This window comes from Pygocentrus nattereri, chromosome 28, assembly GCF_015220715.1.
Source record: "Pygocentrus nattereri isolate fPygNat1 chromosome 28, fPygNat1.pri, whole genome shotgun sequence".
NCBI lineage: Eukaryota > Metazoa > Chordata > Actinopteri > Characiformes > Serrasalmidae > Pygocentrus > Pygocentrus nattereri.
Window position 1 is genome coordinate 26,368,554 of NC_051238.1, and position 12,762 is coordinate 26,381,315.

Consider the following 12,762-nt stretch of genomic DNA (forward strand, 5'->3'; position numbering starts at 1 on the left):
TTTACGTAAAAATGATTCATACACAGCATTAAAGCCATGAGCGTGTTTTGAGAAGTGACTGCTTTCAAAGGCAGCAGAAGGTGTTCATTTGTTCCGAGTTCATCTGTTTTCCTTTACAGCTTCAAAAACATAGATTATGCTAATTAGGCGATGACGTCATTCGGCGACTTCTAGCGACTTTTCGCAGAGCCAATAGCGACTTTCCTTACTGAAGAGTTGGCAACACGGGGGAATCCTCGCCTTCTTCGAGTCCGTTTAGCAGAGGGCTGAGTTTTCCCGGAGTTTTCTCTGAGAGGGGCTTTTAAACAGACCTCACAACATGTCACTGACACATGGGTAGCGCGTTAGCCCCCCCGCCTGATCAGGCGCGATGGCGCCTTCACTGCACGGATTTCACGGAACTTCCCGTTTATTAGCGCACGCGTTGCTCACCGGCGGCGTGAATGGAGCCCAAAAAGTGTTCGCCAGGCTGAGAGGAGCTGATGCAGCCTTCGGTTTGCGCTGCTTTCTGGAGTCCTTATGTGGAGACGAGGCGAGGCTGGATAAGGACACTCAAGCCCTGACTAGGTAACGTCGAGCAAGCTAACGGTTAAACACTGAAACACATGGAGCCGTTTCAGCCTTTCACAGCTCAGTGTAACCATGTGAACCTGTTACTACTAACTCAGCTCAGAGAAGGAAGGAATACCGACGTTAATAAGTCATTTGTATAAGTACACTAGTTAGCCATAACACCCTCATTGTACTTCTGCTCAGTGTCCATCTCTCAACTCACTTTACCATATAGGCGCGTTTGGTAGATCTGCAAGTACAGCCTGTTGTCCATCTGTTGTCCATCTGTTTCTCTGGCCATTACAGAGCAGGTATTATTTGGGTGGTGGATCCTGAGGCAGCACTACAAGGCACTGCAGTGTCTGATCCAGTCGTACCAGCAAAAGACATACTGACACTACCAACACGCCAACAGTGCCTCACTGTCACTGCTGGAGTGAGAATAGTCCACCAACTAAAAATAGCCAGTGACCAGTGTCCTGCGACCACTGATGAAGGACTGACAAACTGTGCAGCAACATCTACGATGTGAACCAACAAGGTCACTGTCACTCGTACCTGCACAACGTAGAATAGAGTACTGGACCATCTGTCTCTGTGTTTGTTCACACATTGTGAAATTAGACCTCTGCGTTTAACCCGTCCGTGCAGTGAAACACCCACAGACACGCTAGTGAACACACACACTAGGGGGTAGTGGGCACACTTGCCCGGAGCGGTGGGCAGCCCTATCCACGGTGCCTGGGGAGCAGTTGGGGGTTAGGTGTCTTGCTCAAGGGCACCTCAGTCACAGACCGTCTGCCGAAGGGATCGAACCTTCCGGTCACCGGGCCGGTTCCCTAACCTCCGGCCCACGACTGTCCGTGTGAGCCACTGTAGTGCTGATGATGATCCACCACCCAAATAATACTGGCTCTGGACGGGTCCTGACCACTGAAGAAGAGGGTCAAAAGGGGTTAACAAAGTAACAGGGAAACGGATGAACTACAGGCAGTAATTGTAGAACAGCAAGTTATTTGTAGTGTTGTGTAGTTTTCTGTAATGCAGTCTGCATCTCTCAGCCTCATCATTTCAACAGAATTCATGAGTTCGTGTCCTTTTTGTGTTTTCCCTCCTTCAGTGTTCTCTCAATACAATACCCAGCATGCATTGTGCACGCACAATGTGGAAAAAGAAATGGACTGATGTAGAGGTTAATACAAGCGTATGTGATATACTGATCAGCTACCAGGAAAAAATGGCACTACTGTAGGAGATGTGTAGGCATGTTTACGATGGATGTAGCTATGGTTAATTTTTTTTGGGCAGAGTATCACATTAATATGCAAATGAATGTAATCCTTATCAGTAGTAGTTTTTTTATGACAGAATTAGATGTTTGCTTGCCAAATTTGTCTTTGCTGGCACTGATAACATTTTATTTGCTCAAATGTCTGATATCAAGACACTGCATATTAAAAGCTAAAATGGCCTTTCACACTAGAACCATGTATGTATTGGTGTGTATGTACTTTACCCCTATGTTGCAGAAAGCCACTGGTCTGCTTCTTTTCTGAGGCCTTCAAGTGTAATCTGCTTTGCTTTCTGCACCTTGTGCATTCCTGGGTGCCACGAGACGGCGTGCTTGCCCTGCTCCACTGCATGGCTCAGGAAGTGAAGCAAAAGCCATGGATTTGGGCCTTAATTCACCAGCTTCAGAGAGACGTTGGCGATGAGGAACTTGGGCAAAATGCCCTTCTCAGCCCAGAATGTTTGGTGCATCTGAAAGGACTGTGTGAGAAATTCAAAGACCCTGAAGCGAAAGGAGGGTGGGAACTTTACCTGAATGAACACAGGACTGAAGTGCCTTCGGATAATGAGACGGATTCGGCTCTGAAGAAGAGAAAAAACGAGGTTATAGATCTTGATATGGGTACGGATATGGGTGAGCCCAAAACCAAAAGGATGAAGATGGATCTCCCAGACAGTGATGGCACTGAGAGTGAAAAGGTGGCTGAGGATGAGGAGGAAATTGACGTGCAGCTTTACTGTGGTCCGAATAGAAGTTCCTCATCGGGACAGCAGCCACAACATGACGATTCACTTAGTATCTTGCCAGAGCACATAAAGGTGAAATGGAAATCACAACAGATTTGTGATCTTTTGTGACCTAAAACATTTGGTTTATCACTTGATACACATTCATTTGCATAGCTTGAGCAATATAATTAATTGGCAAGTATATTGTGCATACATTAATTTCAAGAAATGTGGGCAACCCTGGCCAAATGACACATTTTATTGATTTTCTAAGCAAAAATGAGTACACATTCTCTACAGAGAACATACCTCTGCATATTTTAATACACAGTTATTGTGTATTTGCTGAATTTAACATCTTGGGAAAAATAAAACATAAAATATGACTTGCAAATTTTGTTTTTTATTTTATGTTTTACTTTTTTTCCCCCAGTATGTTAAACATGTTAGAATTAGCAGGAAATTGCCATATTTAAGTTTGTTTCCTGTAGAGAATGTGTTCAAATATTTTGACTTAGAAAACCAACAAAACATGTAATTTGATCAGGGGGTGTTGAAACCATTCCATACAACTGTATACATTGCTAATATATGGAGGAGTATTACTCAGATCCTACTAAAGATCCTACAGAGGTTTCTATTAGTAGTCAGTCAAAGGGTGATCACAATACATGCTATACTTACATATACAAGCATCATGATATTTAGTTTTTCTGAGGTTTGATAAGTTTGATAAACAACGATTAGTGCCAGATTTAAAAGTACTACTAAAACTGTGACTACAATGATTTTCATTTAGCATTCAGCATCTTGCAGTGCACTAATCCAGTTAAACAGGACTGATTATGTTCTCTTTGTAATGAAACAGGCAGTTCTTGATGTACTGACGATATCCATGATATGCTCAGAAAAGATAATGTGACATAATTTATCACAGTAATGATAAATATTGTCATATCACTCTCCACTCCTTCCTACCAAAAAAGAGAGGATAGGGCAGATTATGCTGACATGGCAAATGGGAACAAATCATGTTGAAGGTACTGACCTTTTCATTCATAACCTTTTTTTTCAGGCTGCTGTTCCTTTGATTAAAGAAATACTGCAGTCTGAAACGGAGGTAAGATTAATACAATGTTTTATTCCTGAAATTGATTATCCTAATTTGCTTATCCACTCATGTTTTGTTCTATTTCTCTTCTTTATAGTGGGATGAGAGCTGCATGGTGACACTCAAAGTGCTGAATGAATGTGACTCAAAACAGGTTTGAACCATTTTATATGCTGTTGTAATGTAGAGTTTTCATGGCTCATTGTCTGGGGTGTCCATGGATGTTGGAATGATGGAATGGATGGAAGTTTTAAATACTGATCATGTTGTCTGTCCTTCCTTCTGCAGTTACAGGTGTTGTGTGACCTGCTGGGTTTGGCTGAGGCACCTGAGCAGACGTTACCTCATTTCTGCAGCTTCCTGCTGTCTCTGTCTCCAGATCTCAGCCACAGCACAGCCTCTGTCATTATCAAGAACCTCCTGCTAGGCAAGGTGAGCGCTTTACATCATCAACACATTCTGCTTGTATTTTAAGGAATAGTTTGGGAAAAAAATCAGGGCACAGAAACGTACTAAAGAGGTCAGTTCGCTCCCAGCAGAACCAGTACTTTAACGTTTCCAACCCCAGCATTCCTAAACCAAATAAACCAGAATGAAAAGCAGTTAATTCTGAGCCTTTTCAATGTATCTGAGTCTGATTTCCAAAAAAGTTGGATGCTGTGCAAAGTAAAAACAAAATGCAACAATGTGCAAATCATTTAACCCCTATATTTAACTGAAAATAGTACAAAGATAACATACCAAATGATGAAGGTGAGAAATTGTGTTGTTTATTCAAAAATATTTGCCCATTTTGAATTTGATGCCAACAACATGTTGCAAAAAAGTTGGGACGGGGCAACAAAAGGCCGGTAAAGTTGTGTAATGCTAAAAAAACACCTGGCGGTAGATTTGGTCAGTAACATGGTTGTGTATAAAAAGAGCGTGTCAGAGAGTCTGAGCCTTTCACTCTGTGAAAGACTGCATGAGCAAATAGTGTAACAGTCCAGGAATAACAATTATCAACATAAAATAGCAAAGTAGTTTTGCAAAATGACAATTAAAACGACATTAAAGGATTCAGAGAGAGGAGAAGTCTCTGTATGCATTGGACAAGGCCAGTATTGGCTGGTCATGATCTTCGGGCTCTCAAGCAGCACTGCGTTAAAAATAGACAAGATTCTGTTGTTGAAATCACTAAATGGGCTCAGAAACACTTCTGTACAGCACTGTCTGTGAAAACAGTTTGTCTGTGTCCATAAATGCAAGTTAAATTTCTAAAATGCATAGAAGAAATCAGATATAAACAGGATCCAGAAACGCTGCCACCTTCTTTGGGCCTGAGCTCATTTAAAATCGACTGAGAGGAAGTGGAAAAGTCTCCTGTAATCTGACAAATGTACATTTGAAATTACTTTTGGACGTCATGTCCTCTGGGCTAAAGACCACTCAGCTTGTTATCAGTGCACAGTTCAAAAGCCAGTATTCATAATGCTATAGTGGAGGGTTGCATTAGTGCACATGCTGAACGATATATGCATGTTTTGGCAACATATGCTGCCGTCCAGACGACGTCTTTTTCAGGGAAGGCCTTGTTTATCTCAGCAAGACAATGTCGAACCACATTCTACATGTAATACAGCAGCATTGCTCTGTATTAAGAGTGCGGGTGCTAAACTGGCCTGCCTGCAGTCCAGATTGGTCACCCACTGAAAACATTTGGAGGGTTATGAAATGAAAAATACAACATATGAGCCCCTGAACTGCTGAGCAGCTGATTTGCTATATCAAACAAGAATGGAAAACTTTTCACTTTCAAAACTTACAGCAGTGTCTCTTCAGTTCCAAAACACTTACAGAGTGTTGTTAAATGGAGAGGTGATGAACCTCAGTAGTAAACATGCCCCCTTCCCAACTGTTTTGGAGCGTGAGGGAGGCATCAAACTAAACATCAGCATATATTTTTCAAAAATAACATTTGATTTGTTGTCTTTGTTCTATTGTCCTTTAAACATATGCTTTACATGATTTGCATATCATTGCATTCTATTGTTGATTACATTCTACACAGTGTCCAAACCTTTTTGGAAATGGAGTTGTAATAAAATAGTAGGTTTGGAAAGCTGTGCTGAGCGTGATCTGCCACCAAAATAATGTCTGGTCACAGGTGGTCCTATGGTGGTTCCTTTTCAGTGATAGACAGGGTAGAGGAGCTGATAAACTGTGCAGCAGCAGATGGGCCACAGTTTTACTGACCAAAGGAGTAGCCTCACCCTGAGAATAGAGCTTGTGGATCAGCTTGGGTTTTACGAGAGTCATCACTCTTGGGCGCCCCCTTCTGGCAGTACCACCACCATTCCGTGATGTGGTTATTTTGAACAACCAAACACAGTGTTGGTAATAAGGGGTGTTAATGATTTGCTACACCAAGTTATCATTATTGTAAAAAAACAGTAATTTATGGAGACTTTTAAACAGAGTTATAATGAAATAGTGTAGTCAGTAACACCACAGCTTAGCAGGCAGAAGACTGGGGTTCAGATTCCTTCATAGGTTTAAAAACAGGCCTTTGGCTGCCTTTTAAAGAATTCTTAACACTATGTTTGATTTGATCTAGAATGTGACTACAGTGTCTCTCCTTATAAGAGTGATTTGTAATATACAGTATATTAAGTTTAATTTACGATTATGTTGCCCGTTTCCTCCTTGAGCCTCTGATTGGAATCACACAAGACATGATGTGGATTCAAGAATATTTGGGGATTTTCTGTTTTCATTCCTCAAACCAGTTTGGATCCCTGGGGGAAAAATCTTATTTTCCACACAAGCTTCAGTTGCTTGTTAGCTGCATTAACCTTGTAGTGCTATTTTAAATCTAAAGAAGAAAACCTCATGCATTAAACATGTCTTGACTGATTGACTAGATTTTGGGATAAGCGGAAAATGTTTGTTTTAAATTAGATTTTTTTTTTTTAATTATTTAAAACTGTTTCTTTAACCACACACACGACATTGTGTTCTTGTGCTGATTTTAAACACTGTTTTATTTTGCCTGTTTTACGGAGTGGTCAGATCTCTCTCTCTCTCAGGTTCTTTCCCTCACCGAACCAGCCTGTCGTTCTCTGGTCACTGCTGTAACGTCGCTCTGCAGTCGATACCCAAGACCCACCTGCCAAGCTCTCATAGAGCCAATCATAAAGGAAGGACAAACAGGTGCGACAGAACCTTTATCTAAAATGTTTCATGTCTTGTTCAGATAAAAGCATTTGATGCAGTACTTTCACATTATTAACAGCGTCCCATTCACTCCGTCCATACAGTCTGGATATGGAAACTAAGCTGCAAAAACTATTTCTATTTTAAATGTATTATGTGTGATGTAATGAAAATGGATTTCCATATATCCACCAATTCATCCTACAGCAGTTCAGTTCCACACATTCACATTGAAGTTAGAGGCAGTGTTTCTACCTGGACTGCTTTTTTAATGAATTAAAATACAAAGTAGTCAATGAGAACAGAGCTCATTTACATATATCAGTCATAAAAGTACTTAGTGTTTAATTCTAAGAGTTAAAGAGAGGTTGGAAATCGTAAAGAAATAATGTCCTCACAGCTAGAAGGGCCTGGGTTCCATTTTCCAGCCAGGCTTTCTGCGTGGGGTCAATTGGAAGTGCTACATTGTCCCTAGGTATGAGTGTTTGTGTGAATGTACATGTCTGTGTGATGGACAAGCGGCCTGTCTAGGGCGTTTCCTGCCTTCTGCCCGATGACTGGGCTGGGATAGGCTCCAGCTCCCCATGCGACCCAGACATAAGCTGTGTGTGTGTGTGTGTGTGTGTGTGTTTTTGGTAATAAATCACAAAAAGTCATAAGTGAAAAATAGATTCTTCTACCTGATTCTTCAGGTAGCGCTCAGGCTGAGTTGCTGTGTCAGCTGGTGAAGAATTGCCTTGAGCCACATCACAGGCTTCTTGTATTCGAGTGAGTCTAAGTCTTTGTGTAAAGTCATTTACCAGAATAGTACATCTTAAGGTCTGTGTTTTGACAAATTTTGCATAACTTTAGCAAGATGTTTTACACCCAGACTATCCATGTGTTTTATCATAACCCAAGGTTACGTGCTTATCTTTTTTCCAGGATGACACTTGTGGGATTGTGGAATGACGGTTTGTTGTCAGTCATCCATGCCATACTGGATTCAAAGGTAGGCTTCATCGTTTCCTCTGAAATCCTTCAACGGCTTGAGGAGTATTCAAATATTTGGGTACATTTTGAAGTTGTGTATGTTTTTTGAGTTTGAGAGATGTAATGCATTTTTTCTGTTCTTTCCATTTTCTGTAGATTGAGCTGAGTGAAGAGCTTTTTTCTCTTTTCACCAACCAGTTGAGCAGTCAGTCTCCACACTTTACCAAGTCCATGAAGTTTGCCAAGATGATGCTGACTGTCTTGACAAAGTTCCACTCTCATGTGAGTCAGATGGACTGTAGTACTAATATGCTCAAGCTGCTGCGATGATACCTTGTGCAGTGCTGCTTGAAGTAGCAATGAATGAAGGGTCTTGTTCTTGTTTTAGTCTCAGGTAATTTTGTGCACATAGGTATGTTATTTTACTAGGTTCTCACTTTAATTACATTTCTTATTTTTTTCCTTAAATGATCATTTCTAGATATTAATAGTAGATATTAATTGTAGGTTACATATAAAAAAGAGCAGTTACATGCTTTGAAGTACATTTTATATATTCACTCAAATTCAAACAAAACACGATTTAGTGATTCACTGAATAAACAATGAATGACTGCCTTTTCCTGGCCTAACTAAGACACAATGATATGTTCCTTTGATTCATTTTCAGGTGAGTGCAGCATGCCAGCACGCTCTGTCCTCCTGTATCTCTTTCAACGAGACCTTCTTGAAGAAGTCCCTCCAAGCTGCACTAAAGCGCATCACTCATTAATGTTATATTATGTTAGTAATATATAAGAAAATGTTCTATATTCTCTAAAATGTATTGGACTGTCAGTGTGATATAAATATGAATAAATAAACATATACCTGTACACTATGATGGCACTGTCCTATAACACATTGTCACCCCCCCCCACCCTTCTCCACCTTTCTCCACATTTCTCCACCTTTCTCCACCTTTCTGACAAAAAATAAATAAAAATACTGCAATGTGTGATTGATTTTCCTTTTTGAAGCGAATCTAAACATTTTTATTTAATTTAACTGCAGTGACAATTTGATGATGATTGTAAAATGTAACAATTCACTGAACTTTCATAATGAGGTTTAATAAAGTTACATAAAATATAGCGCGGTGGGTGGAGCTGTTGCCTCAAAGCGAGGAGGGTCTGGGTTCGATTCCCCTGCCGGGTGACCGGGGTCCTCTCTGTGTGGAGTCTGCATGTTCTCCCTGTGTCTGTGTGGGGTTCCTCCGGGTTCTCCGGTTTCCTCCCACAGTCCCAAGACAATGCAGTCAGGCCAATTGGAGAAGCTAAATTGCCCCTGGGTGTGAATGTGTGAGTGACTGTCTGTGTCTGTCTGTCTGCCCTGCGATGCACTGGTGACCTGTCCAGGGTGTATCCTGCCTTCCACTCGATGACCGCTGAGATAGGCTCAAGCACCCCCCCGCGACCCTGACGGAGAAGCGGCTTGGAAAATGTTTGGATGCTCACAACAGAGATTAAAGACCACTACAATCACAGTGAGTGGTAATAAAAACAAGATAAAATATGAAAAATGATTATTTTTATTATTATTATTCCTATTATAACATCAGTAACAAATCAAAATCAGGTTAAACTAATATGGAATAAGTACAAAACAAACTACAATGCTAATGTGAAAAAAACTGCATTGGCCAGGGGAAGTTTATTATTATTATTATTATTATTATTATTATTATTATTAATAGTAGTAGTGTTACTTTTATCAGTAGTGGAGGTTTTGTAGTACGCATTAAGCATTAAAACTACAACTAACATGGCCGTTCCGGAAACGCCTGTCGCTTATATTCAGCGTAACATCCTTTCCTCCTTCCTTTTTCGAGCTCCGTGTGGAAGGAGAAGACGCGCAGAAATGAGGTAGACTGCAAAAACACTTGAATCTTCACATTTCGAGTATTTTGTTGTTCGTCTAGAGATTCTTGGTGAACCCCGTGACATGTGCCGCATATTGAGCGCTGCGTTGGTGCCAAAGTTTAGAAAATAAACCCGATGTGAACTTCAGGCGCCTCCGCTCAGACGTGCCGCTACCGGCATGGCGCTGTAGCGGGGTCGGTGCTCAGTCACAATCCGGTGAAATCCGCGCTCTGCCCGGCTGTGTTGGGCAGTGCGGTCGGTCAGTAGTGGACAGTATATCTCTAACATCAGTTTTTGTGCTAAATTGCAGTAGGTGAGCGTTAGTTTGGCATCGATGGGGTTCACACACACAGACGGGCGTCATCACAGTGGCCCCTAACGACATGAGCACTGCGGCTTAGCCTTTCATCCGTTTTCTTTACAGCAAGGTCTCGAGAGACACGCTGTACGAGGCGGTTCGGGAGGTCCAGGCTGGCTCCATTTCCAAGAGGAGAAAGTAAGGCTCTTTAAGTTTTGATGCTCCTGCGCTTGTTTGAAGCGGCCGTGCTGTTGCTGCTCCCTGTAGCTGTAATCAAATGTACATTTGGACTTCAACAGAGTTCACATGGTTTGTGTGGCACATCAATGTGAATGCAGTTGTGTGGATGAGTGAATTGTGGAAAATGAGCTTTTGTGTTATACTGACCAGCCTGACTTGTGCAGGTTTCTGGAGAGTGTGGAGCTGCAGATCAGCTTGAAGAACTACGATCCCCAGAAGGACAAGCGTTTCTCGGGCACCGTCAGGTTCGGACCTTTACTGTTTCACCCAACCTTCTCTCTGCCTGCGCCCTACCCTGCCTGAATGTTGGTGCCTTTTCTCTTAGATCGGCTCTTCTGAGGTTAAACTTCTTCAGTTATTCAGGCAGACTAGAGGCAGGCAGTGGAGAAAAGTTCTGGGTAGTCTGCTGCCCTCCTCGTCTGGGTGGGTAAAGCAGGCGGACCCCTACCCTGGGTCTTAAAACATGAGGGGAGGCTAAGGGTGGGTGCATTCGTGCACTTGTCCCTAAGCCGACAATTTAATTGTATGACTGTGCTGTCGGCTCCTGACGCCAGCCAACGTGGTATGGGTAAGACTTCGGTTCTGCGGCACTTAGTTTGGGAAAGCCGGTTGGGATCACTCCTATGAATTAATTCATTACTTCACTGCTGACAGGCTGAAGACCACCCCACGTCCCAAGTTCTCTGTATGCGTTCTCGGTGACCAGCAGCATTGTGATGAAGCCAAGGCTGCAGATATCCCCCACATGGACATTGAGGCCCTCAAAAAGCTCAACAAGAACAAGAAGCTGGTCAAGAAACTGGGTGAGTTCCTAAGAATGCAGCTGAACGTTTAATGATTGTAAGAATCTGTTGAAGCAGTTATAGATCCCCTCTTCTGGTCCTACTACATATTTGAGTTTAAATGCAGATGTCATGGGTAGCCCTAAAATAACCAACACACTTCTGGTTTCGTCTCCGCTCTGTTCTCCATAGCTAAGAAATATGATGCCTTCCTGGCTTCTGAGTCCCTAATTAAGCAGATTCCTCGTATCCTGGGCCCTGGCCTCAACAAGGCTGGAAAGTTCCCCTCTCTGCTCACCCACAATGAGAACCTCAACACCAAGGTGGATGAGGTCAAATCCACCATCAAATTCCAGATGAAGAAGGTATGAGGCTGTTGGTGTGTGTTTGGTGGAAGTTGGTGCTTGGCTTGTTTTGGTTTACATAATTTAATCATAACAGCCTTGAATGTATTAAAGTTCAGTAATTGATGAGCTTGCTGGAAGTGTAAGTGCTGCATTTGAAGGTATATTCATTCTTGATTAGTGCATTAATGTGTGTGTGTGTCTGTCCTCAGGTGCTGTGTCTGGCTGTGGCAGTGGGCCATGTAAGGATGACTGAGGATGAGCTGGTCTACAACATCCATCTGGCTGTCAACTTTCTGGTGTCTCTGTTGAAGAAGAACTGGCAGAATGTTAGAGCTCTCTACATCAAGAGCACCATGGGAAAGCCTCAGCGTCTCTATTAGAGACTCTGGCCATTGCTTTTCTATAATAAATGTGGAATGATCCAGATTTTGCTCGTCAGTTGTTTTTCCTGTTCGATTTGCAAAAGAGGGATATGCCCATATTTCAGTTGTTGGCTGATCGCTGATATGATTTTCATTTACATTGAAGCTACAACCAGGTTTACAGGGAAACGTGTCAAATTCAGGTCCAGAAAGTAAAAGTCCTTCCCAGGATTTTGTTCCAACAGGCTGGCTTCTCTAGTTAGATCACACCACCAGCAGAGCTGTCCAGCCTGTTGGAACAAAATCCTGGGAAGGATTTTTACTTTTTGAACCTGGATTTGACACATCAGAAACGGTAATGAACAGAATTGAGGTGTTTTGGCGCAGTAGCCCAGATTCTAGAGTGCAGTAATTAATGGCCAAGTCTAAACATATAAAACTGATAGCTTTTTGACAGTTTTCTGCCATGTATTTGGGTACAGTACAGCCCTACTGTAAATCTGAAAAAAGAGTTACAGTAGGGCAAATGCAGTGTCGTCTCAAATTTCATAAGTGCAATAGAAGAATATAGAGTAGAAGGATAAATACAGTATTTGTACACTTAGGATGGTTTTGAGAAATCTGCATGAATGCTTTGCATTAAAAGTTATATGACTAAATAGGATGTATTTTTTTTCCTGCTGTTTCCTAAAGGGATATTTCAAACTCTGGAAATAGCTACGACGTGGTTTATTCTATGCTGATGTTTTCTTAAGAAAATCTTAAAGGGGAATTCCTGTTATTTCTCTAAATTTCTGTAGTTGTCAATCGTTCAGATTGATTTCCAGAGAAATGAATGGACTCCAGTTTCTTTAGGGTCTGCACGTGTCTTGGGGTTTTTTGCCGTAGAACATCCTTCATGTATCCCTCCGCAGTGAATAGTTCAAAATGGGTTGGTTGAAATGCACTTTAGACCAAAACTACCACACAGCTACTGTAAACCG

The 12,762-nt window shown here is 41.9% G+C and overlaps 2 protein-coding genes across 2 annotated transcripts; both read left to right on the plus strand.

Moving 5' to 3' along the window:
• Nucleotides 1–196: 196 nt before the first annotated feature.
• fance (FA complementation group E) lies at nucleotides 197–8,846 on the plus strand. The gene is made up of 10 exons (XM_017722406.2): nucleotides 197–567; nucleotides 2,082–2,661; nucleotides 3,647–3,691; nucleotides 3,780–3,836; nucleotides 3,971–4,114; nucleotides 6,751–6,874; nucleotides 7,570–7,645; nucleotides 7,802–7,868; nucleotides 8,006–8,131; nucleotides 8,520–8,846. Exons 1-10 carry the CDS (start codon nucleotides 371–373, stop codon nucleotides 8,619–8,621), a joined length of 1,518 nt encoding a protein of 505 aa, XP_017577895.1. The 5' UTR covers nucleotides 197–370; the 3' UTR covers nucleotides 8,622–8,846.
• Nucleotides 8,847–9,637: 791 nt separating this feature from the next.
• Nucleotides 9,638–11,843, plus strand: rpl10a (ribosomal protein L10a). Its single transcript, XM_017722405.1, has 6 exons — nucleotides 9,638–9,753; nucleotides 10,175–10,246; nucleotides 10,453–10,533; nucleotides 10,943–11,091; nucleotides 11,263–11,435; nucleotides 11,627–11,843. The coding sequence occupies exons 1-6, from the start codon at nucleotides 9,653–9,655 to the stop codon at nucleotides 11,795–11,797; spliced, it is 747 nt and encodes a 248-aa protein (XP_017577894.1). The 5' UTR covers nucleotides 9,638–9,652; the 3' UTR covers nucleotides 11,798–11,843.
• The last annotated feature ends 919 nt before the right edge of the window (nucleotides 11,844–12,762 follow it).

Excerpts from the sequence above, each read along its gene's own strand:
- fance (XM_017722406.2), top strand. The coding sequence starts at position 371 with ATGGCGCCTTCACTGCACGGATTTCACGGAACTTCCCGTTTATTAGCG. Across the intron at positions 568-2,081 it reads GACACTCAAGCCCTGACTAG|AAAGCCACTGGTCTGCTTCT; the intron begins GTAACGTCGAGC and ends CCTATGTTGCAG. Across the intron at positions 3,837-3,970 it reads ATGAATGTGACTCAAAACAG|TTACAGGTGTTGTGTGACCT; the intron begins GTTTGAACCATT and ends TTCCTTCTGCAG.
- rpl10a (XM_017722405.1), top strand. The coding sequence starts at position 9,653 with ATGGCCGTTCCGGAAACGCCTGTCGCTTATATTCAGCGTAACATCCTT. Across the intron at positions 10,247-10,452 it reads TCCATTTCCAAGAGGAGAAA|GTTTCTGGAGAGTGTGGAGC; the intron begins GTAAGGCTCTTT and ends TGACTTGTGCAG. Across the intron at positions 11,092-11,262 it reads GAAGCTGGTCAAGAAACTGG|CTAAGAAATATGATGCCTTC; the intron begins GTGAGTTCCTAA and ends TGTTCTCCATAG.